The 21,598-nt window shown below is 38.3% G+C and overlaps 2 protein-coding genes across 10 annotated transcripts in view; both read right to left on the reverse strand.

Moving 5' to 3' along the window:
• LOC127450095 (mitochondrial Rho GTPase 1-A) overlaps nt 1–10,706 on the reverse strand; it is a 41,221-nt gene extending 30,515 nt beyond the window's left edge. For 3 of the 8 annotated variants that reach the window (XM_051713857.1, XM_051713859.1, XM_051713856.1), the window contains exons 1-6: nt 10,221–10,705; nt 8,088–8,146; nt 6,095–6,176; nt 5,877–5,920; nt 5,534–5,587; nt 5,305–5,357 (exon numbers count right to left, since the gene is read on the reverse strand). In XM_051713857.1, the coding sequence (XP_051569817.1) occupies nt 5,305–5,357; nt 5,534–5,587; nt 5,877–5,920; nt 6,095–6,176; nt 8,088–8,146; nt 10,221–10,257 (329 nt within the window). In that variant the 5' untranslated portion in view covers nt 10,258–10,705. Of the gene's footprint in view, nt 1–5,304; nt 5,358–5,533; nt 5,588–5,689; nt 5,844–5,876; nt 5,921–6,094; nt 6,177–8,087; nt 8,147–10,220 lie in introns of those variants that run through there. The other 5 variants (XM_051713861.1, XM_051713855.1, XM_051713853.1 and 2 more) reach the window with 4 other exon arrangements.
• A 923-nt stretch (nt 10,707–11,629) lies between these two features.
• On the reverse strand, nt 11,630–21,560 carry LOC127450690 (arf-GAP with dual PH domain-containing protein 1-like). 2 transcript variants are annotated; one of them, XM_051714968.1, is made up of 11 exons: nt 20,886–21,559; nt 20,001–20,131; nt 18,990–19,081; nt 18,150–18,232; nt 15,215–15,324; nt 14,793–14,942; nt 14,506–14,589; nt 13,629–13,691; nt 13,066–13,143; nt 12,536–12,764; nt 11,630–12,439 (listed from the first exon to the last, which is right to left on the reverse strand). In XM_051714968.1, exons 1-11 carry the CDS (start codon nt 20,971–20,973, stop codon nt 12,411–12,413), a joined length of 1,137 nt encoding a protein of 378 aa, XP_051570928.1. In that variant the 5' UTR covers nt 20,974–21,559; the 3' UTR covers nt 11,630–12,410. The 2 variants fall into 2 exon arrangements, with proteins under 2 accessions (XP_051570928.1, XP_051570929.1); XM_051714969.1 differs by lacking the exon at nt 14,506–14,589 and having other exon boundaries at nt 20,886–21,560.
• Between the last annotated feature and the right edge of the window lie 38 nt (nt 21,561–21,598).

Below are 21,598 nucleotides of genomic sequence, written 5' to 3' on the forward strand. Positions count from 1 at the left end.
AACGCTTAAAAGGTGAAGTGTGCAATTTCTGCTCCACTAGCGGCACCAAAACAAAAATAATTATTGTTCCTAAACACTCATTCTGTCCTCCCACCCTCCATATTCCCTCGTTCTGACAAACAGGCAGTCCTACCCCAAACTCGCATCATAGGTTGAGCCAGATGTTGACATGTCAGACCGCTCAGACAAACAAAGCAATTTTTAAAGGTCTAGAGAGCATAAAAGTTTACACTCCTCGAGGAAGTCAACATAAGAACTGTACACATTTATCTATCCCTTCACACTAAAGCCCAAAGTATCCATTGATTTTGACACGAACGCTCAGCGTCTGCGTACAGTCGAAAGCAAGCCTGTTAAAGTACACTACATATGACTGGGCGAACATACACAGGTTTAGTGCATGTGCCCTACGACTGCTTTTCTTCAGGAGTTTAGATCCATAAAGATGTCCTTATATTCCTTCAGACTCGAGGTATACAAATGCAGGTATTTCCTGACCTCCTCACACACGTTCTTGACTTGCACATCCATTGTTGTTGTTTTTACCTTTGTCTCCTGTTGTTTAGAGGTAATTACACCTAGCACGTCTTAGTGACAACAACACCTTAAATGTGAGTGTTGCCACCTTGTGGACCTACTAATTAGTGTAAATAATTCCAGGCGCATGCACATTCTGCGTGTTCAGAATATGCGGTTAGAAAAATCGGTCTGCACACATTCAGTGCTCGCACACTCTGCTGATGACGAGATTTGCGTCACACGTCCTGTCACGTGTCAGACTGAAGTATACAATGAGCTTAATCTGGGATAGGAGAAAGTATTTTAACATCAAAACATTTACCACTTCACCTGTAACTGCTAAAGAAAGTAGTGGTAGGCCAATATATTGGTTTAACCAATTAGTGCCGGCTGAAGAGGAACAGAGGAATAATAATAAAAAACTACTGGCAACTATCAGAATAGATTTTTAGAGGTAACCAATAGTTCAAAAAAGCAATGTCCCCCATCAGCACAAAAAACGTGTCTTAAACTTCATATCTTGTTAATAATAATAAACTACAGTGCATCCGGAAAGTATTCACAGCGCTTCACTTTTTCCACATTTTGTTATGTTACAGCCTTATTCCAAAATGGATTAAATTCATTATTTTCCTCAAAATTCTACAAACAATACCCCATAATGACAACGTGAAAGAAGTTTGTTTGAAATCTTTGCAAATTTATTAAAAATAAAAAACATGTACATCACATGTACATAAGTATTCACAGCCTTTGCTCAGTACTTTGTTGAAGCACCTTTGGCACCAATTACAGCCTCAAGTCTTTTTGAGTATGATGCTACAAGCTTGGCACACCTATTTTTGGGCAGTTTCTCCCATTCTTCTTTGCAGGACCTCTCAAGCTCCATTAGGTTGGATGGGGAGCGTCGGTGCACAGCCATTTTCAGATCTCTCCAGAGATGTTCAATCAGGTTCAAGTCTGGGCTCTGGCTGGGCCACTCAAGGACATTCACAGAGCTGTCCCGTAGCCACTCCTTTGTTATCTTGGCTGTGTGTTTAGGGTCGTTGTCCTGTTGGAAGAAGAACCTTCGCCCCAGTCTGAGGTCCAGAGCGCTCTGGAGCAGGTTTTCATCAAGGATGTCTCTGTACATTGCTGCATTCATCTTTCCCTCGATCCTGACTAGTCTCCCAGTTCCTGCCGCTGAGAAACATCCCCACAGCATGATGCTGCCACCACCATGCTTCACTGTAGGGATGGTATTGGCCAGGTGATGAGCAGTGCCTGGTTTCCTCCAGACATGATGCTTGCCATTCAGGCCAAAGAGTTCAATCTTTGTTTCTTATGGTCTGAGAGTCCTTCAGGTGCCTTTTGGCAAACTACAGGTGGGCTGTCATGTGCCTTTTACTGAGGAGTGGCTTCCGTCTGGCCACTCTACCATACAGGCCTGATTGGTGGAGTGCTGCAGAGATGGTTGTTCTTCTGGAAGGTTCTCCTCTCTCAACAGAGAAATGCTGGAGCTCTGTCAGAGTGACCATCGGGTTCTTGGTCACCTCTCTGACTAAGGCCCTTCTCCCCCGATCGCTCAGTTTGGCCGGGCAGCCAGCTCTAGGAAGAGTCCTGGTGGTTCCAAACTTCTTCCATTTACGGATGATGGAGGCTACTGTGCTCATTGGGACCTTCAATGCTGCAGAAAGTTTTCTGTACCCTTCCCCAGATCTGTGCCTAGATACAATCCTGTCTCGGAGGTCTACAGACAATTCCTTGGACTTCATGGTTTGGTTTGTGCTCTGACATGCACTGTTAACTGTGGGACCTTATATAGACAGGTGTGTGCCTTTCCAAATCATGTCCAATCAACTGAATTTACCACAGGTGGACTCCAATCAAGTTGTAGAAACATCCCAAGGATGATCAGTGGAAACAGGATGCACCTGAGCTCAATTTTGAGTGTCATGGCAAAGGCTGTGAATACTTACGTACATGTGATTTTTTTCCCCGTTTTTTATTTTTAATAAATTTGCAAAGATTTCAAACAAACTTCTTTCACGTTGTCATTATGGGGTATTGTTTGTAGAATTTTGAGGAAAATAATGAATTTAATCAATTTTGGAATAAGGCTGTAACATAACAACATGTGGAAAAAGTGAAGCTCTGTGAATACTTTCCGGATGCACTGTACATCCACAGGTACACCTCCAATTGCCAAATCATTCTCTGGAATTTTCCAAACTGCTTAAAGGCACAGTTAACTTAGTGTATGTAAACTTCTGACCCACTGGAATTGTGATATAGTCATTTAAAATTTAAACAACATGTCTGTAAACAACTGTTGGAAAAATTACTCGTGTCATGCACAAACAGATGTCCTAAACGACTTGCCAAACTATAGTTTGCTAATATGAAATCTGTGGAGTGGTTAAAAAAATGAGTTTTAATGACTTCAACTTAAGTCTATGTAAACTTCTGACTTCAACTGTATATACACAACCTTTCTTCTGGTGTATATACAGGCTACGAAAATCTTAACCTGCAAAATACATATAAAGCATTGTAATGGAGTTAAGTCTCCGTCATTTCAAAATAAGAGTCCCCAGTATGTTATAAGCTGGTTAAAGGCCGAAACATACTTCACGCAAGTTACATTTACATTTATGCATTTGGCAGATGCTTTTATCCAAAGCGACTTACAGTGCACTTATTACAGGGACAATCCACCTGGAGCAACCTGGAGTTAAGTGCCTTGCTCAAGGACACAATGGTGGTGGCTGTGGGGATTGAACCAGCAGCCTTCTGATTACCAGTTATGTGCTTTAGTCCACTACGCCACCACCACGCCACCACCACGTTTGCAAGTACACAAACGCAAGCGATTGGCCAATGCATGGCCAACACGTGGCCCTGTTGTACATATATTACGTGCGCTCTTGCGTTGCTCTGGCGGTTACAAACCTCAGACCACAAGAGGGAAATAGATTTTTTAGGCATGACCATGAAACTGGTGCTGCGCCTGAAACTAGGAAAACGCTGCTTTCGGAGGCTGTATACGTAGTCAGGATGAAATTATGGTGCTTTTCAAACTGTTCAGAGACAAGTTCCTTAATAGTTCCATTCATTCAAAACAGCTGTCAGTTAAGCCATTAACTGATTAGGCAGCTTGTCAGCTGCTGCCTACGTTTTCAGATGCAGCCCGGATAGTTGAGGAGTGGGGAGAGACACGGAGAAAAAACAAGTTCACTGAATGGACTGGGGACAAAAAGTCAGAAATATATTTTTCGAAAAGATTAAACTCAAAATGCTGCCCAAGTCCACCATGACAGTTGTTGATTGAAAGACGCTCTAGCGCCCTTTGCGGCAACGCCGAGAAAGCAGCGTGAACTTGTGTTGTGTTATGAATTGTGCACTGACACGTTTCACAATGCAACGACATGTGAAATCGAGCTTGCGTAACAAGGTGCGTCTGCGATCACGTACTTGCGATGAGTATGTTTGGGCCTTAAAATGTAAAAGTCCTGCATTATGCACCAAATCTATATTTTCTGATTATTATTGGGATTTCTGTCTAACAATAAACCACATTTAAGATTATATTTTGGACTCTTGTAGCCTCTGTGTCTGTGCCTGTCATAGTAAAAAAAGAAAAAAAAAAGATAGAAATTGTTTTAACAGTCTATAAATTATATTATTTTTTTTAACTATTGGCCGATTAATCGGTAATCAGCCTGTTCCACCACATTAGTAATCGATATCGGCTAAATTCACTATCTGCCGACCTCTAGAAGAGAGTGCACTTAACTCTAGGAATTAGGGTGTACTCACACTAGGCAATCTGAACTGTGCCCATGCACGTTTGACCCCCAAAGTCCAGTTCGTTTGACTAATGTGATAGCTCCGAATCGTGCCTTGGCCCGCTTGAAGAGGTGGGCTCAGGCACAGTTCAGTTGGCTCAGGCACGGTACGCATCTAGTGTGATCGCTAACCATGGCCGAGCACGGAACTCGAAACATGACATCAATGATGCGACTGGGTAAAGGGATCATTTTGGTCAGAGTATACAGAAACAACTGGATACAACACACAAGAACTCCGAGATTTTTGGTAAAATTTGCAACTATCTTCGTGCTCATGGATACCAAAGAACCATTGAGCAATGACGTGACAAGCTGAAAAATCTGCGGGTTCAGTATCTGAAGGTAAATCTGGCAGCTCATCAGAAGGATAAATTCCAGTGGTACGATGCTGTCGACAATTAGGCATGTGAGAGGGCCGTGTGTCACCGCGCCCCAAATGACTCAAAATAAGCCACAAAGTAATGTTACAATAATGGACTCCATTGAGCTCTGCAAAAGAGCTCTTTTCTTCCTGTTTTCTACAAAACAAAATGTTGCATCGTAATGACGCAAGCGTGCTCAAGCCCGGAACGTTAAGTGCAATGTGAGTGCAGGCCAGCGCGGGAGTGGGGACAATCGTGCTTGGGCATGGTACAAGGCAACCAGGCCTAGTGTGAGTACGCCCTTAGTCTAGTGATTGAGAAAACACAGTAAGTGTTGTCTTGGGAGCACAAAGAAACATTGTCAACTGTTTAATGGTATTTGTTGCACTGCCACTAGCAGCCTACCAGATAATTGCAATATGCAAATATGTTTGCATAACTTCCCATTTTGATGACAATTTAGATAACAATACTCAACATTTGAAGTCAAAAGAATGCCAGAATGACAGGCAGCTCTCTTTTCTAGCATGTAGAAGGACCCATGAGACATCCATTTCAAACATAGCACAGCCAAGAAGCAAGAGGCCACACACCTGCTGTCCTTATCCGTCCGTTCGTTGATGAGGGGAATCCAATGACTAGTCACCTTCAGAAGAATAATAAAATGGGACACAATTGAACACCATTCAAAATAAAAATGTATAACTAATTACTATGAATAAACTTTTTTGTAATGACTAATTACTCATAATCTCATTTAAATTTAGTCTCCAGTATCACTGAAGGGTATTTGTCTTTGGTATGCAAGGAAACAAGACTTACCTTTTCAATTGACTTCTTGTTGTTTACTGCATAGACTATGCATATAACATTGGCCTGTACAAACATAAAAATGACTAGTTAGGTCAGGGATGTCAAACTCGGTTCCTGGAGGGCCACAGTCCAGCAGAATTTAGCTCCAACCCTAATTAAACACACCTGAAGCAGCTAATCAAGGTCTTCAGGAGTGCTTGAAGATTACAAGGAGGCATTTTGGAGCAGGGCTGGAACCAAACTCTGCAGGGCTGTGGCCCTCCAGGAACTGAGTTTGACACCCCTGAGTTAGGTGAATAAACACAAGATCGAAATAAATTACAACAGCATGGAGACTAAAGCCCAGCATCACCTTTGAAATTTCTTGGTAAAGCTGCTCGTCTGTCTGCTCTGCTTCTGTTGGATAAAAAAAATACAACATAAAAAGAGACAATATAAGATGTGTTGTACAGTATAAACCATTCCAATAGAGAGTTACATATCAGTATTTACATCATAAGATCAGCAATGCAGACTCAGGCTACACACATCTCATCATAAAGAGAAAAGTGATAAATAAAACGTCATTACCTGAATAGTCCACTATATGAGTAGGCACCCTCTCAGGTGTGACATCAGCAGGAATGGTGATCTCTTCAGCTCGGAGAGGGACCTTCAATATGATCATACACAGTGCATGGTAAATTATAATGGTATGCATTGGTAGGCAGGCAAAAAACAAGTCTGAGAAACACAACAGGAATACAAAGCATGTATACATCTCTGTACTGGATATACTGTACATCATAAGGAATAAAAAAATTAGGGGAAATAAATAAAATATCGGCAGCTATCAGCATATACAAGTGCATCTCAATAAATTAGAATGTCGTGGAAAAGTTCATTTATTTCAGTAATTCAACTCAAATTGTGAAACTCGTGTATTAAATAAATTCAATGCACACAGACTGAAGTAGTTTAAGTCTTTGGTTCTTTTAATTGTGATGATTTTGGCTCACATTTAACAAAAACCCACCAATTCAAAAAATTAGAATACATCATAAGACCAATAAAAAAAACATTTTTAGTGAATTGTTGGCCTTCTGGAAAGTATGTTCATTTACTGTATATGTACTCAATACTTAGGTAGGGGCTCCTTTTGCTTTAATTACTGCCTCAATTCGGCGTGGCATGGAGGTGATCAGTTTGTGGCACTGCTGAGGTGGTATGGAAGCCCAGGATTCTTTGACAGTGGCCTTGAGCTCATCTGCATTTTTTGGTCTCTTGTTTCTCATTTTCCTCTTGACAATACCCCATAGATTCTCTATGGGGTTCAGGTCTGGTGAGTTTGCTGGGAGGTCAAGCACACCAACACCATGGTCATTTAACCAACTTTTGGTGCTTTTGGCAGTGTGGGCAGGTGCCAAATCCTGCTGGAAAATGAAATCAGTATCTTTAAAAAGCTGGTCAGCAGAAGGAAGCATGAAGTGCTCCAGAATTTCTTGGTAAACGGGTGCAGTGACTTTGGTTTTCAAAAAACACAATGGACCAACACCAGCAGATGACATTGCACCCCAAATCATCACAGACTGTGGAAACTTAACACTGGACTTCAGGCAACTTGGGCTATGAGCTTCTCCACCCTTCCTCCAGACTCTAGGACCTTGGTTTCCAAATGAAATACAAAACTTGCTCTCATCTGAAAAGAGGACTTTGGACCACTGGGCAGCAGTCCAGTTCTTCTTCTCCTTAGCCCAGGTAAGACTCCTCTGACGTTGTCTGTGGTTCAGGAGTGGCTTAACAAGAGGAATACGACAACTGTAGCCAAATTCCTTGACACGTCTGTGTGTGGTGGCTCTTGATGCCTTGACCCCAGCCTCAGTCCATTCCTTGTGAAGTTCACCCAAATTCTTGAATCGATTTTGCTTGACAATCCTCATAAGGCTGCGGTTCTCTCGGTTGGTTGTGCATCTTTTTCTTCCACACTTTTTCCTTCCACTCAACTTTCTGTTAACATGCTTGGATACAGCACTCTGTGAACAGCCAGCTTCTTCGGCAATGAATGTTTGAGGCTTACCCTCCTTGTGAAGGGTGTCAATGATTGTCTTCTGGACAACTGTCAGATCAGCAGATTGTGTAGCCTAGTGAACCAAACTGAGAGACCATTTTGAAGGCTCAGGAAATCTTTGCAGGTGTTTTGAGTTGATTAGCTGATTGGCATGTCACCATATTCTAATTTTTTGAGATAGTGAATTGGTGGGTTTTTGTTAAATGTGAGCCAAAATCATCACAATTAAAAGAACCAAAGACTTAAACTACTTCAGTCTGTGTGCATTGAATTTATTTAATACACGAGTTTCAGTAATTCAACTCAAATTGTGAAATAAATGAACTTTTCCATGACATTCTAATTTATTGAGATGCACCTGTATTTTTTTCAGACAACCGATAAATTAAAAAAGCAACTCTCAGTACCGATTAATCAGTTAAACTGATATATCGGTCTACCTCTAATCATAATACGTAAAAATTGGGGATTCATGATGTCAATTTATCATCAAGAGCAATTTTAAGGAATGATTACCTCGTCAGGGAATTCCTCACTGACAAGTGACATAATCAGGGAGGTCTTCCCCACTTTGGCTGTGGAGAGAAAGCATTTCATACTGTAACCACTGTTTTTTAGATCTATTAATAGCTCAAAACAATTTCCAGACTCATGCCTGTCAACATTTCAGAACCCATGAAAAGAAATAAAAGCACAAGTGTAAAATAAGTAATAATATCTGATGTGAGTAAAGATTTATAATAAGTGAATAGACTGAGGTGCTTGAAGCTTGATGGTTTGGCAATGGGTGAGCTGCACGTTTACACTGACACGTAGCATTTTGGCTGCCAAGTCTAAACTTTGGCAGTTCTTAACATCGGAAGGCCACTGAGAGTCTCTCCTAAAACTGTTAAAAATAGCTCTGATAAACAAGTGTGAAACTAAAACAACTAAACATGGCGGATCACTCCCCTATCATTAATCTCAGGGTCTGATGATAATTTAAAACGGCTCGCAATTTTTCTGAGATAATTTTTTTTTTACACAACGCACAGCCAAGCAGAAAACAAAACATGTCTAATAACTGCAATCTTTTAGGGGTCATTGATAAATAAGACTGTCTGAGGTGGGGCTGCAGAATTAATCGAAAACATAATTGAGATTGCAATTACAGCTGTCGCAGTTATATAATTGTAAAAAGTGTCAATTACTGCATTCCATTTAGGTGTACTCCCATCGCGCCAAAATGTTCTATTTATGTTTTGGGCCATTATGTGCATGAATGCAAAGGCAAATCGGAGGCATTTAAATTAGTCTAAATACATATCAGTAATGCTCACTATCTAAATGACACTGTGTATAATTTATTCTTTTTTTCATGCAATTAAAATAATAATGCAATTCAGGAACACAGTTCTCAGCTTGTTTTGAGGGATAAAAAAAATACATATTTTTATGTATTCTATTAATCAAAATAAATAATTGCAATTATAAAAGCAAAGTAAATAATCAGCAATTATGATTTTTGCCATAATCGTGCAGCCGTAGTCTGAGGTGATAAAAATAAGAAATCTTTTAAAAATCTATTTAAAATGCATGCGTCAAAGTTCTTCGAAATATATTCTGTGTCTGTTTGGTATCATAAATGTTTTAAATAACTGAAAGCATTTTCTAAATTTTTAATAACTTGTGTGAAGTTAATATGTAACCATGTAGTAAAAGGTAAAATACATACTTTTTTGCAATGCGAGGACACGTGAGTGTACCCAACTTTATCATTAATTTCAAAAAAGTTTTCAAATATATTTTTCAAGGTAAAACATTTTTATTTATTTTTTACAAGTATCATTTTTTGAGTCACAAAAACGTTCTCAGGGTTACTCCATTTGAACTGAACAAAATGTGCCTTTCCATAAAAATGTCAAAACATCTGATATTAAAAAAAAAATAAATAAATAAAAATAAAAATAAAACTTCAGTCATGAAAATCTAAAGGGGTCATCTCTCTTACACCACCTTACTTTGATTTGGTGGACAGAAATGATCTTTATTTTTATATATTTATATAAGTTATATATATTTTACAAACAAAATTGCATCTCTGCTTATTTAAAAATAATAATAGGAAGTAGGAAGTAATACATACTCTCAATATAATCATTCAAATTGAGAAGGTATACAAATTAATTGATTAAATTTAACAGTTTATATCTAACTATGACAGTATATGCTTATATATATATATATATATATATATAAAAGCCCTCATAAACGTAAAAAAAATTTGTGGAAAAAATTCATTTGTATTCAAGTATTGTTTATTAATCAAAAACGAAAAACAATCAGCGTCACGTCATTGACCATTATAGAAATGCAAAGGCATGTCAACAAATCAATATATTTTTGTGTACAGTGTTTTACCCCATTTAGATGTCGTTATTAAGCATAACAGATGATTTCATTGTTCGTTAGTCATATGATCAAGCGTAATGTCTCATGTTGATGAATGAAAGCCTAGAATTGCTAAGCTTTAAAATGGGAATATAAAGAGTGAGAAGGGTTTCTTGTGCAAATAACCTGTGCTTGTTGACTAATTAGATGCCTTTGCAAAACACTTCAGCAACTCATCGACTGTCATGAATCTGGAAAACACTGAATCAACCGACTTACGTTCTCCGACCAGTAATATCCTTACGTCCTTTCTCATGGTTGCAAATTGTATTTGATCAAAATAAAAAACGAATAAATCCTTTGGCTTGGATCATTTACCGCGCTGATGTGTGTAATAGCGGAGGCCCGCGCACTGCTGCCGCTCTGTAGGGCAAAACGGACGGATGAACTTCAGTCTGTCTCAGTGTGCATATAATCTCTGCTCACACGAGTTTAACACATAGAGACGGTTCATGCCCTCGAGACAAAGAGACACCGTATAGCTAAAGGTACTGCTGGGTCTCTTCGGATTCCATTCATGACAATTTTGGGTTCACATTTCAAGCTTATGCCAGAAGAGGCTGACCTCCAATAACCGGTAACTACGGAATGCAACGATAGTCAAACGCGAATCTCACACCGATTTTTTTCTGTTTACCACTAATGGTCATGACGTTATACCGCCCTCTGTAGGACTGGAGGACACCGTGTGCAAAGCTTTGCACTGAAGTGTCGCGACTCTTTTTCAGCAGTACAAAATATTTCTGCGTTGCACGCATCTGCTTTATTTACACCGAATTTTTCAAGAAAAAAAAAAGTTTACGTTAAAAAGTTTAAAACTTTAAGTACTTTTTTACAATAAATCTCCACTTTCACATTTTCCTTCTTTTTTTGGCAATTTAAGTTCTTCTTGCATATCGCCACCTACTGGTCAAAGGTGGAGATTTATAGTAAAAAAAGGACTTAAATATTGATCTTTTTCTAATCCACTCCTATCATATCAGCCGCCATTCACGCATTGTATGGACCTACAGAGCTGAAATATTCTTCTAAAAATCTTAATTTGTGTTCTGCAGAAGACAGAAAGTCATTCACATCTGGGATGACATGAGTGTGAGTGAATGATGAGAGAATTTTCATTGTTTGGGTGAACTATTCCTTTCAGTTAAACGTCACATTATCCACCAAAAACATACGCAGATGCAAGTGAAAACACTAGAGACTGGAAAATGAAAACAGGCCTCCATTATGAATCATAGAACATTTCTGTGTTCAGACAAAAGGTGGATAGCAAAGTAATAGGTCTATACTCTGGAACTAGGTCTATACTGGAACACTTAATGGAACCTTTTTTGTACCTCTCGGTAAAATTAATAACTTGGTTTGCGTACATAATTGTACCCTGAGGACCTATTGTGTTAGTGTACCTTTAAAAGTAAATTTATATGTTTTATTGCTCTGGGAACAACAATTTCTTTTTTAAATTTTTTTTTTTTTTTTTACTTTTTGTCTCCTTATGTACAAATATGTACCCAAAATAAGGGTACCACCCCAGTGATGGTGTTGTACTTTAAAAGGTACTTTTTTTCTGAGAGTATACTATACAGTTCAGTCAGTGAAGGCAATTATATCAAGCATGTTAGCATGTGTAAAACTGTAATGCAAAACTTTATTTTTTTACAGAAACATGATATGGAAAACATGGCACATATCAACTTGCGTTATTTAAAGATACACATGAATATAAATAAAATTGACTAATTGTGGACATCAATTTGTTCAATAATCCACATGATTATAAATCAGAAAACAAAGCCTGGCCAAATGTCAGTTTAATGAAACTGAAGTGTTTGTCAAAGAGCATTTCTCATCACACACTCCAGGTCACTCATGCTTCTTCCCCGTCCTCAGGTTGAGAGAATATTGTTAGTGATTAGTGCACATTATGTACCAAAATTCCTGAGTCTCCACTTTCTCACAATTTTGTGTCTAGCTCAGTTTGTGAGTCTAATTCAGTTCTCTCTAATAAGCATAAGATGTTGTATCCCCAAGATGCACTTCAGGTCTTAAGTCAAGGCTTCATGATCTCTCCTTATAATAAAGAGCCAAGATCTTCACATAGCAGTCTGATCCATCATTCTGCACACACATCTTCTCTGTTGTCCTGTCAGTGCTTAAATGATCTGTCAGTTTATGAAGTTTCATATCCTTAAATTGACCAGGAGAGATTCATTTTTTAACTTACTGATAGAGATAATGCCCAAAGAGTCATGTTCTCTCCAAGGTTCCATCTGACTAATGTCTGTGACTGTTTGTCGTCAAATGTTCAACCCAAGATTTGAAATCAGAATATAAGGGTTCATCTAAAATGAATTTAGGGTACAATGAGACATTGTCTGCCGAGCTCACAGTCACATCCAGTCACTGTTTTTATCTCCGTCTACGTATATTAGCTTCAGCTGAAATAAGACAAGTGTTATTTTTTAATTTAGTTATGTTTTACATCTTATGTGACATTCAATTAGCACATTTGATGAAGAGTGGTGTAATCTTACTGGTATAATCTTGGGGCAGCATGGGTTTTGAAATGACTTTTTTGAGGGCCTCTACCCACTCCTTTTGATCACGCTCTTGTTCACACATGAAGATAAACTGTCGATCTGGTGTCTCCACAATTACCCCACACTTCCATTTGTTGCCTCTCGTCCCTTTAGGCACACACTCTCTCACTGAATACCCGTGATTTTCTGAGCCAATAAAAACAACCCCAAGCTCAATAGCATCCTTAAGGAAAGAAACAAACCATTAAAATAACAAAAGAACCTTTTAGATAACCTCTAACAATCTATTACAGATGTATTATATTATATGCAACAAGGTTAGAGTCTGTTTAGTTTAACTAAGGTCAATGCAGGATATTATCAATGCAGGATATTATCTGAATTCAGGACTTTAGTTATATGGATGACCTGTAAATTAAATTGAAATCTTGGAAGACTTCCTGGATTTGCAAAAAAAAATAAATAAAAAAATAAAAAATATATATATATAAATAATAATAATAATAATTCAATACAATTCATACCAGCTGTGTTTTAAAATAGAGCAGTTTCCTGTCCAGGGAATCCAAGATAAACCATCTTTTCTTGAAAGGTTCTCTTTGCTGTTCAACAAACAAACAGTCCGAGTTATTTGTTTATATACCAAATCCTTTTTAAATTACTTTAAGTGCATTACAAAAATATACAAAAATGGAGGGCCGTTTCTAGTTATAAGCGGGCCCCCGAGCCACCAGGGGGCCCCACAAAGCAAAATCCGTGTGTGTGTGTATTTAAACAGGTATCGGGGCCCCCTTGTGGCCCGAAAGGAAGGTGGGGGGGGGTTGCGGGGGCCTCCCAGTAGGATTTTGCTTAGGGTCTCCAAATGCTCAGAAATGGCCAAGAAAAATGCACATACAGTATATGTAGCGGTGTGTGTAGGTGTGTGTGCGCAAAGAGTTGTGAAAGAGGTGTTTTACAAGAATAGCAAGGTTTTTTTTTTAATTTATCCTGAAATCAAACAAGTACAACAGAAAATCTAGATTTTAAGATATGTCAGTAATCAGGGCACTTATTCAACATTCATAGTGTCATTTGTGTAAACTCCTACCAGAGGGCCAGTCTTCTCCATGTAACCCTCTTTCAGATAGTTTCTGGTTATCCATGGTATTAACTTAAAACAAAAAATACAGGTAAATTATTTTTTGGACGAGAATGGAGAAATGACTAATTGGGCACATTGTTTAAAAACATAGGGCATGAAAATAAAGTTGCTCACTGACTGTTCTATGGTGCTCAGTCAAAGAAAGTTTTTTTTTTTTATAGCTTTAATTCTAGTCATGTTTCCAGTAAAAGTCTTTAGTATTTATAAAGGAAATTTCTAGGAAAACTGTTTTGTGTAATGCTAACACTGTATAAGGTTGATCCAGATTACCAGGCATGCGGCACAAAAGACTCCGATTATGTTTAGATGTCCTGAAAGTGATTATTAGTGGTGATGCACTATTGACAGGACCATTTAGCTCTGGATCAGAGTCAATCTATGTCCATAAAACTAGCGAAATGTTTTACGCAGAGAAAATTCTGTTAGCTAACCACTAGAATATGTGCTTTTCCTTGTTTTAGTATGCAGTAAGTAAGAAAACACAAAAACCAAATTTTTGGCCGCTGTTGTCACTGATATGTTATAGGGCAATAGAAATACAGTATATGGAGATTTTTAATCTTGTGAAATAGGAGGGAAGACAGGCCCACAGCTTTTTTTGGTTTTAGGAAGTAAAAGAACCTGGAAAAGAGGAAACTTGTAAAACTTCCTTTTTTACATAACAATGTAAGCATAATTACAACCGGAGAGAGCTTTTGAACATGTGTTTAAGCAAGACATTTGAGATTTTCAAAACCTAACATTATGTAAATTACAAGCACTGAGGTAACACATGGTGCTCTAGTAACTGAAAGGCAAACACTTACTGACTAAATGTACTTACATCTCCATCACTTGCTGTAGGAAAGGCTGTTTTAAGGTAGACATGGCGAACAGCTCTAATGGCATTAAACCAATTTACAATTTCCTAATAAGAATTAGAGCAAATACTTTAGTATTTTTAGCAGCAAGGCTGGCTTTGAAATGGATTGAAGTTTCTTAAAGTTTCAAAAAGTACAAAACAAATATATCTCAGCTTTGAAGGGGGTGGGGGACAATATAGAAAATAGGATGTACTGTAAATCTACACAGCAGTTTCTAATGGCTTGTGGACAAAGGAAGAAAGTTCACCCGTCCACTTTTATGGTAAACGAAAAGGTTTCGGGTGTGATCTTCCACACAGTAGGTGATTTGAAGGCCATGAGCATGTCCTATCTTCTCAGGCTGAAAGGTCACATTCAAGTCCTTCACAGAGATGATGGCCTTTGGCCCCTTAGATTCCTGAAAAACATACACACACACACACTTACTAAATGAGTTGCTTCAACTCATTTGTGCACCTATTACTTGACTGATTTTAATTTTTCTTTTTTAAAAGAAGTATAATCATTTTAAAGAGACAATGGACAAATAATGCAATGAATGCATGCAGTTGTTTACTGTCTTTTTGCTGGCTTCAACAACAAATGTCTTCAATAAAGAGCAATATTTCTTGTCTTAATATAGTTTGCAGATTATACAGCAAATAATTGCTCAATTTTTTCTTTCCTTACATCCTCCTTGTAGTACTTGAGGGTAAAATCATGCACTGAAAGAACAAACTTCCGCTCGAGAAACTGTCCATTATCCTTTCCTTTCTTCCATAACATGCCCTCATAGACATCTAGAAACAGGCAAAACAATTTTATTGAAAGCTTTCTACTAAAGTACAAATTGAGCAAATATATACCAAATCAAGCTGATATAGAAATCAAGTACACACACACACACACACACACACACACACACAAAGTCAGAAGTTTAAATACACTTGAAGTAATTAAAATTAATTTAACCAATCCACAGATTTCATATTAGCAAACTATAGTATTGGTAAATCGTTTAGGACATCTACTTTGCATGACAAAGAATTTTTCCAACAATTGTTTACAGACAGATTGTTTCACTTTTAAATGACTATATCACAATTCCAATGGGTCAGAAGTTTACATACACTAAGTTAACTGTGCTTTTAAGCAGCTTGGAAAATTCCAGAAAATGATGTAAATCCTTTAGACAATTAGCTTCTGAAAAGAGGTGTACTGAATTGGAGTTGTACCCGTGGATGTATTTTAAGGCCTACCTTCAAACTCAGTGCTCTTCACTTGACATCATGGGAAAATCAAAAGAAAAAAAAAGAATTGTGGACCTCCACAAGTCTGGTTCATCCTTGGGAGCAGTTTCCAAATGCCTGAAGGTACCACGTTCAACTGTACAAACAATTGTACGCAAGTATAAACACCATGGAGCCATCATACCACTCAGGAAGGAGACGCATTCTGTCTCCTAGAGATAAATGTAGTTTGGTGCGAAAAGTGCAAATCAATCCCAGAACAACAGCAAAGGACCTTGTGAAGATGCTGGAGGAAACAGGTAGACAAGTATCTATATCCACAGTAAAACGAGTCCTATATCAACATAACCTGAAAGACTGCTCAGCAAGGAAGAAGCCACTGCTGCAAAACCACCATAAAAAAGCCAGATTACAGTTTGCAATTGCACATGGGGACAAAGATCTTACTTTTTGGAGAAATGCCTTCTTGTCTGATGAAACAATTTTACTTTTTCACCATAATGACCATCGTTATGTTTGGAGGTAAAAGGGTGAGGCTTGCGAGCCGAAGAACACCATACCAACCGTGAAGCATGGGGGTGGCAGCATCATGTTGTGGGGGTGTTTTGCTGCAAGAGGGACTGGTCAAATTCACAAAATAGATGTCATAATGAGGAAGAAAAATTATGTGGATATATTAACGCAACATCTCAAGACATCAGCCAGGAAGTTAAAGCTCGGTCGCAAATGGGTCTTCCAAATGGACAATGACCACAAGCATACCTCCAAAGTTGTGGCAAAATGGCTTAAGGACAACAAAGTCAAGGTATTGGAGTGGCCATCACAAAGCCCTGACCTCAATCCAATCAGGAGATGAATTCTGTTTCTTAGAGATTAACGTAGTTTGGTGCGAAAAGTGCAAATGAATCCCAGAACAAAAGCAAAGGACCTTGTGAAGATGCAGGAGGAAACAGGTTGACAAGTATCTATATCCACAGTAAAACCTATATTGACATAACCTGAGAGGCTGCTCAGCAAGGAAGAAGCAACTACTCCAAAACCGCCATAAAAAAAGGCAGACTACCGTTTGCAAGTGCACATGGGAACAAAGATCTTACTTTTTGGAGAAATGTCCTCTGGTCTGATAAAACACAAATTGAACTGTTTGGCCATAATGACCATCTTTGTTTGGAGGGAAAAGAGTGAGACTTGCAATCCGAAGAACACCATCCCAACCGTGAAGCATGGGGGGGTGGCAGCTTCACAAAATAGATGGCATCATGAGGAAGGAAAATTATGTAGATACATTGAAGCAACATCTCAAGACATCAGCCAGGAAGTTAAAGCTCGGTCACAAAAATGGGTCTTCCAAATGGACAATGACCACAAGCATACCTCTAAAGTTGTGGCAAAATGGCTTAAGGACAACCAAGTCAAGGTGTGTTGGAGTGGCCATCACAAAGCCCTGACCTCAATCCAATAGAAAGTTTGTGGGCAGAACTGAAAAAGCATGTGTGAACAGGGAGGCCTAAAAACCTGACTCAGTTACACCAGTTCTGTCTGGAGGAATGGGCCAAAATTCCAGCAACTTATTGTAAAAAGCTTGTGAAAGGCTACCCAAAATGTTTGACCCAAATTAAACAATTTAAAGGCAATGATACCAAATTGTATGTAAACTTGTGACCCACTAGGAATGTGATGAAAGAAATAAAAGCTGAAATAAATCACTCTCTCTACTATTATTCTGACATTTCACATTCTTTTTTTTTTTCATTCTTTTTTTTTTTTTTATCCCTTTTTCTCCCAATTTGGAATGCCCAATTCCCACTACTTAGTAGGTCCTCGTGGTGGCGCGGTTACTCACCTCAATCCGGGTGGTGGTGGTGGACAAATCACAGTTGCCTCCGCTTCTGAGACAGTCAATCTGCGCATCTTATCACGTGGCTCGCTGTGCATGACACCACAGAGACTCACAGCATGTGGAGGCACATGCTACTCTCTGTGATCCACGCACAACTTACCACGCGCCCCAATGAGAGCAAGAACCCCTAATCGTGACCACGAGGAGGTTACCCCATGTGACTCTACCCTCCCTAGCAACCGGGCCAATTTGATTGCTTAGGAGACCAGGCTGGAGTCACTCAGCTTGCCCTGGATTCGAACTCTCGACTCCATGGGTGGTAGTCAGAGTCAATACTCACTGAGCTACCCAGGCCCCCCTGACATTTCACATTCTTAAAGTAGTGATCCTAACTGAAACTTTCAGTTTTCAGAGAAGGATGTGGAATTAGTAATTTGCTGCTCAGCAAATCTTAGCTGACTTACCTTCACAATATACCTCATTTAATATTTTAAAGTCCAAGGTTAAAAGATCTATAGGAACTGAAATTGATTACCTGCTGAGTATGGTCTTTCTGTATTTTCCTCTGTAAACTCCATTCTTTCATATTTGGCTCGAATCCATTGTTCTCGCAGTACCCTACAGTACACACAGAATCACATTTTTTTTTTTGGAGTTACATACAGTACACTTTAGTCAACTGATGTGAAAGTCATTCTATCTATTTTATTATGCAAGTCTAAATATATACTATTTTCTAACAACATCAGATGAGTTCAGCTGAATGTGATTATATATTTACAGCAATAATTCACCCAAAAATGCATCTTCTGTCATCATCAACTCACGCTCATGTTGTTTCAAACCCCTATGACTTTATTTCTTCCATGGAACACAAAAGTTGATGTTAGGCCGAATGTTTCAATGTATGGTATGAAGATGCAATGAAGGTGAATGATAAGACTAAGACTAACATTCTGCCTAACATCTGTTGTGTTCCACAGATGAAAGAAAATCATACAGTTTTGGAACAACGTGAGGGTGGGTAAATCATGAATTTTCATTTGTGTAAACTATCCCTTTAACTAATCCACCAAATGCACATGCAATGTAGCGCATCAAGAATAAAGAGGTCTATGGACAGAATCAAAGAACTAGACTTCAATACCAGAAACCTCTTTGGCTGAATTAGTTCCTTTTAATGTGACCAACTATAGTACACAGCCTTTTTTCCTGCCAGTAAGATGTTTGCTTGATCAGCTTCTTTTTTTTTTTTACTTCCCAAAAAATAGATTTGCTCCTTCATGATACAAACTCAATATGATTTAGTTATTTCAGCTGTATTTAGGAGGTTAGTTTGACTTTTAAATCTGCAGAAAAGGAGTGGAATACTTACTCGCAGTCTTCTGTCTGGGGTCGATAATAAAAGACGGGGACAAATTTCTCATAAAATTTTTTGGCAGCTCCGTTTCCATTGGCCTTCATGAACTTCTCACCCGAATATTAATTGAAAGGAAACACAATGGCAATAAGGTTCACATGCATGACTTGAAGGGATAGTTCACCCATAAATGAAAATTCTCTCATCATCCATGTTGTCCCAGATGTGTATGAAATACTTCATTCTGCAGAACATGAAGATTTTATTGAAAAATATCTCAGCTCTGTAGGTCCATTCAATGCAATGAATGGTGGTCAGACCTTTGTAGCTCCAAAAATCAAATAAAGGAAACATAAAAGTAATCCATAAGACTCCAGTGGTTAAATCCATATCTCAAGAAGCAATATAATAGGTGTGGGTGAGAAACAGAACAATATTTAAGTACTTTTTTTACTCTAAATCTCCACTTTCACTTTTCCATCTGAAAGTCGCATGTGGTGCCTGTTTAGTTTCACTTTCACATCTGAAAGTGAAAGTGGAGATTTAGGGTAAAAAAAGTACTTAAATATTGTTCTGTTTCTCACCCACACCTATTATATTGCTTCTTGAGATATGGATTTAACCACTGGAGTCTTATGGATTTACTTTTATGTTTCCTATATTTTCTTTATGTGATTTTTGGAGCTGTAAAGTTCTGATCACCATTCACTTGCATTGTATGGACCTACAGAGCTGAAATATAATTAAAAAAAAAAAAAAAATTTTCATTTGTGTTTGGCTGAAGAAAGAAAGTCATACACATTTGGGATGGCATGAGGGTGAGTAAATGATGAGAGAATATTCATTTTTGGGTGAACTATTCATTTAATATAACCACTAAATTCTATGTGAAACAGTATCCATGCAAAATAAATAAATAGAAATAACATGAATTGTCGTCATCAAAATGTAGGATACAATTGGTTGTTGGTGAAATAATGTCAAATAATGTGCATGGCAGGTATTTTTCCAGGTCAACTCCCATACCTGCACAACCTCGTCATCCCAGAAGTCTAGGCGTATGGATTTGATACGACTTATAGTTGGAAGATTGCGATGAGTCCCAGAACAGTTCAGACACACAAATATTCCAAGTGTACATGAAGCCCAGTCTGGTTCTTCAAATGGTAAACAATGGAAAATTAAGCATTGACTAAAGATGAATGGACAAACATTTGTCTCAAGTATACATTTAAAATAAACAAACAAATATCTTAATTTGCCAATCCTAAAGGGCTCAAATAAGAATCCCTAAGGATCAAATAAAATCTTAGTAGAAACATTTTTCAGAATTTCAGTTATCCAGTAGAATCTTAATTGATTTGAAATTCATTTTTATTTAGATCTGGTGGATTGAATTTGGTTCCAAATGATGAGTAAATTAAATTAGCAATCCATTATAGTTTACCATGGTTTCACTATAGGCTATTTTACTTTAACAAGTTATTTTAGCGGGAATCATCTATACTACGTTTGAGTGAAGACATGCTTTATATTTATAACAACTTTGGTAGCTGTAACTTCTAAATGTGTTTTAGCTATTGTTTTTCATAACAAATGCCATGGTTTATTTTATAAAATCTATAGTTACATCGATCTATGATAATGAAAACCCATGCTTTAACCATTGGTTACCAATGCCTTATTATAAACACACCAAACTATATTACATAGAATACCATTTCGGCAGTTTGATAGACATTTAACAGGACGTCAACTGAAAACGAACAGCAGGAGGAACAATTAAATTGGCTTCGTGAGACCGAATGTTACTCCATTTTATTTTAAGAGACTACACAGTTGTTTGCATTTGCTAATAGTAGCACACAAAGTACTATTCGCTGTTACAGTACGGGGTGTTACTGTACTCACCTGGAGCTCCACAGTCAGCACAGCAGCTATTGTCTGGCAGCTTTACCAACTCTAGAAGTGTCTTTTTGTTCTTTTCCCGATATGCCATAAGCGAAATAATATACTTAAGTTTTTAAAATGTAATAGTGGTCTCGTTTGGTCTCTGGTGTTGACACATTTAACACGTAGGGAGTCGTTCCGCGGATATATTTCACACTCATCCGTGTAGTGGTCTTTTCACATCAGACTCTAAACTCAAATGCGCGTCAGCGCGACTGGTATTAAGGTCCACTAGGCTGAACTCGACAAGGTCTTCCGCAAGCATTCAATTACTAAAAAAAAACCCTTCATACTTCCTGGACAAACACGCTATAGCTTCGATATCTGCTCTATTAAATAAGCACAGCTTCTCCTGGCATTACTCTACAATGAATTCGAGTATTTACGTGAAAATGACAGTGTAGGGGTGGCCAACTCCGGTCCTGAAGAGCCACTGTCCTGCAGAGTTTAGCTCCAACCCTAATCAAACACACCTGCCTTTAATTTTTTTTAGTTATCCTGGAGAACTTGATTAGTTTGTTCAGGCATGTTAGATTAGGGTTGGAGCTAAAATCTTCAGGAGAGTGGCAATTTCCAGCGCACTGTGATGAAAACGCGGTGTTTGTACAGGAGGGGCCCGTTCAGACAGAACACGTACTTGCACTATAAAAACAAGACGCAGCACAACGTATATA

This window comes from Myxocyprinus asiaticus, chromosome 13 (assembly GCF_019703515.2).
Source record: "Myxocyprinus asiaticus isolate MX2 ecotype Aquarium Trade chromosome 13, UBuf_Myxa_2, whole genome shotgun sequence".
NCBI lineage: Eukaryota > Metazoa > Chordata > Actinopteri > Cypriniformes > Catostomidae > Myxocyprinus > Myxocyprinus asiaticus.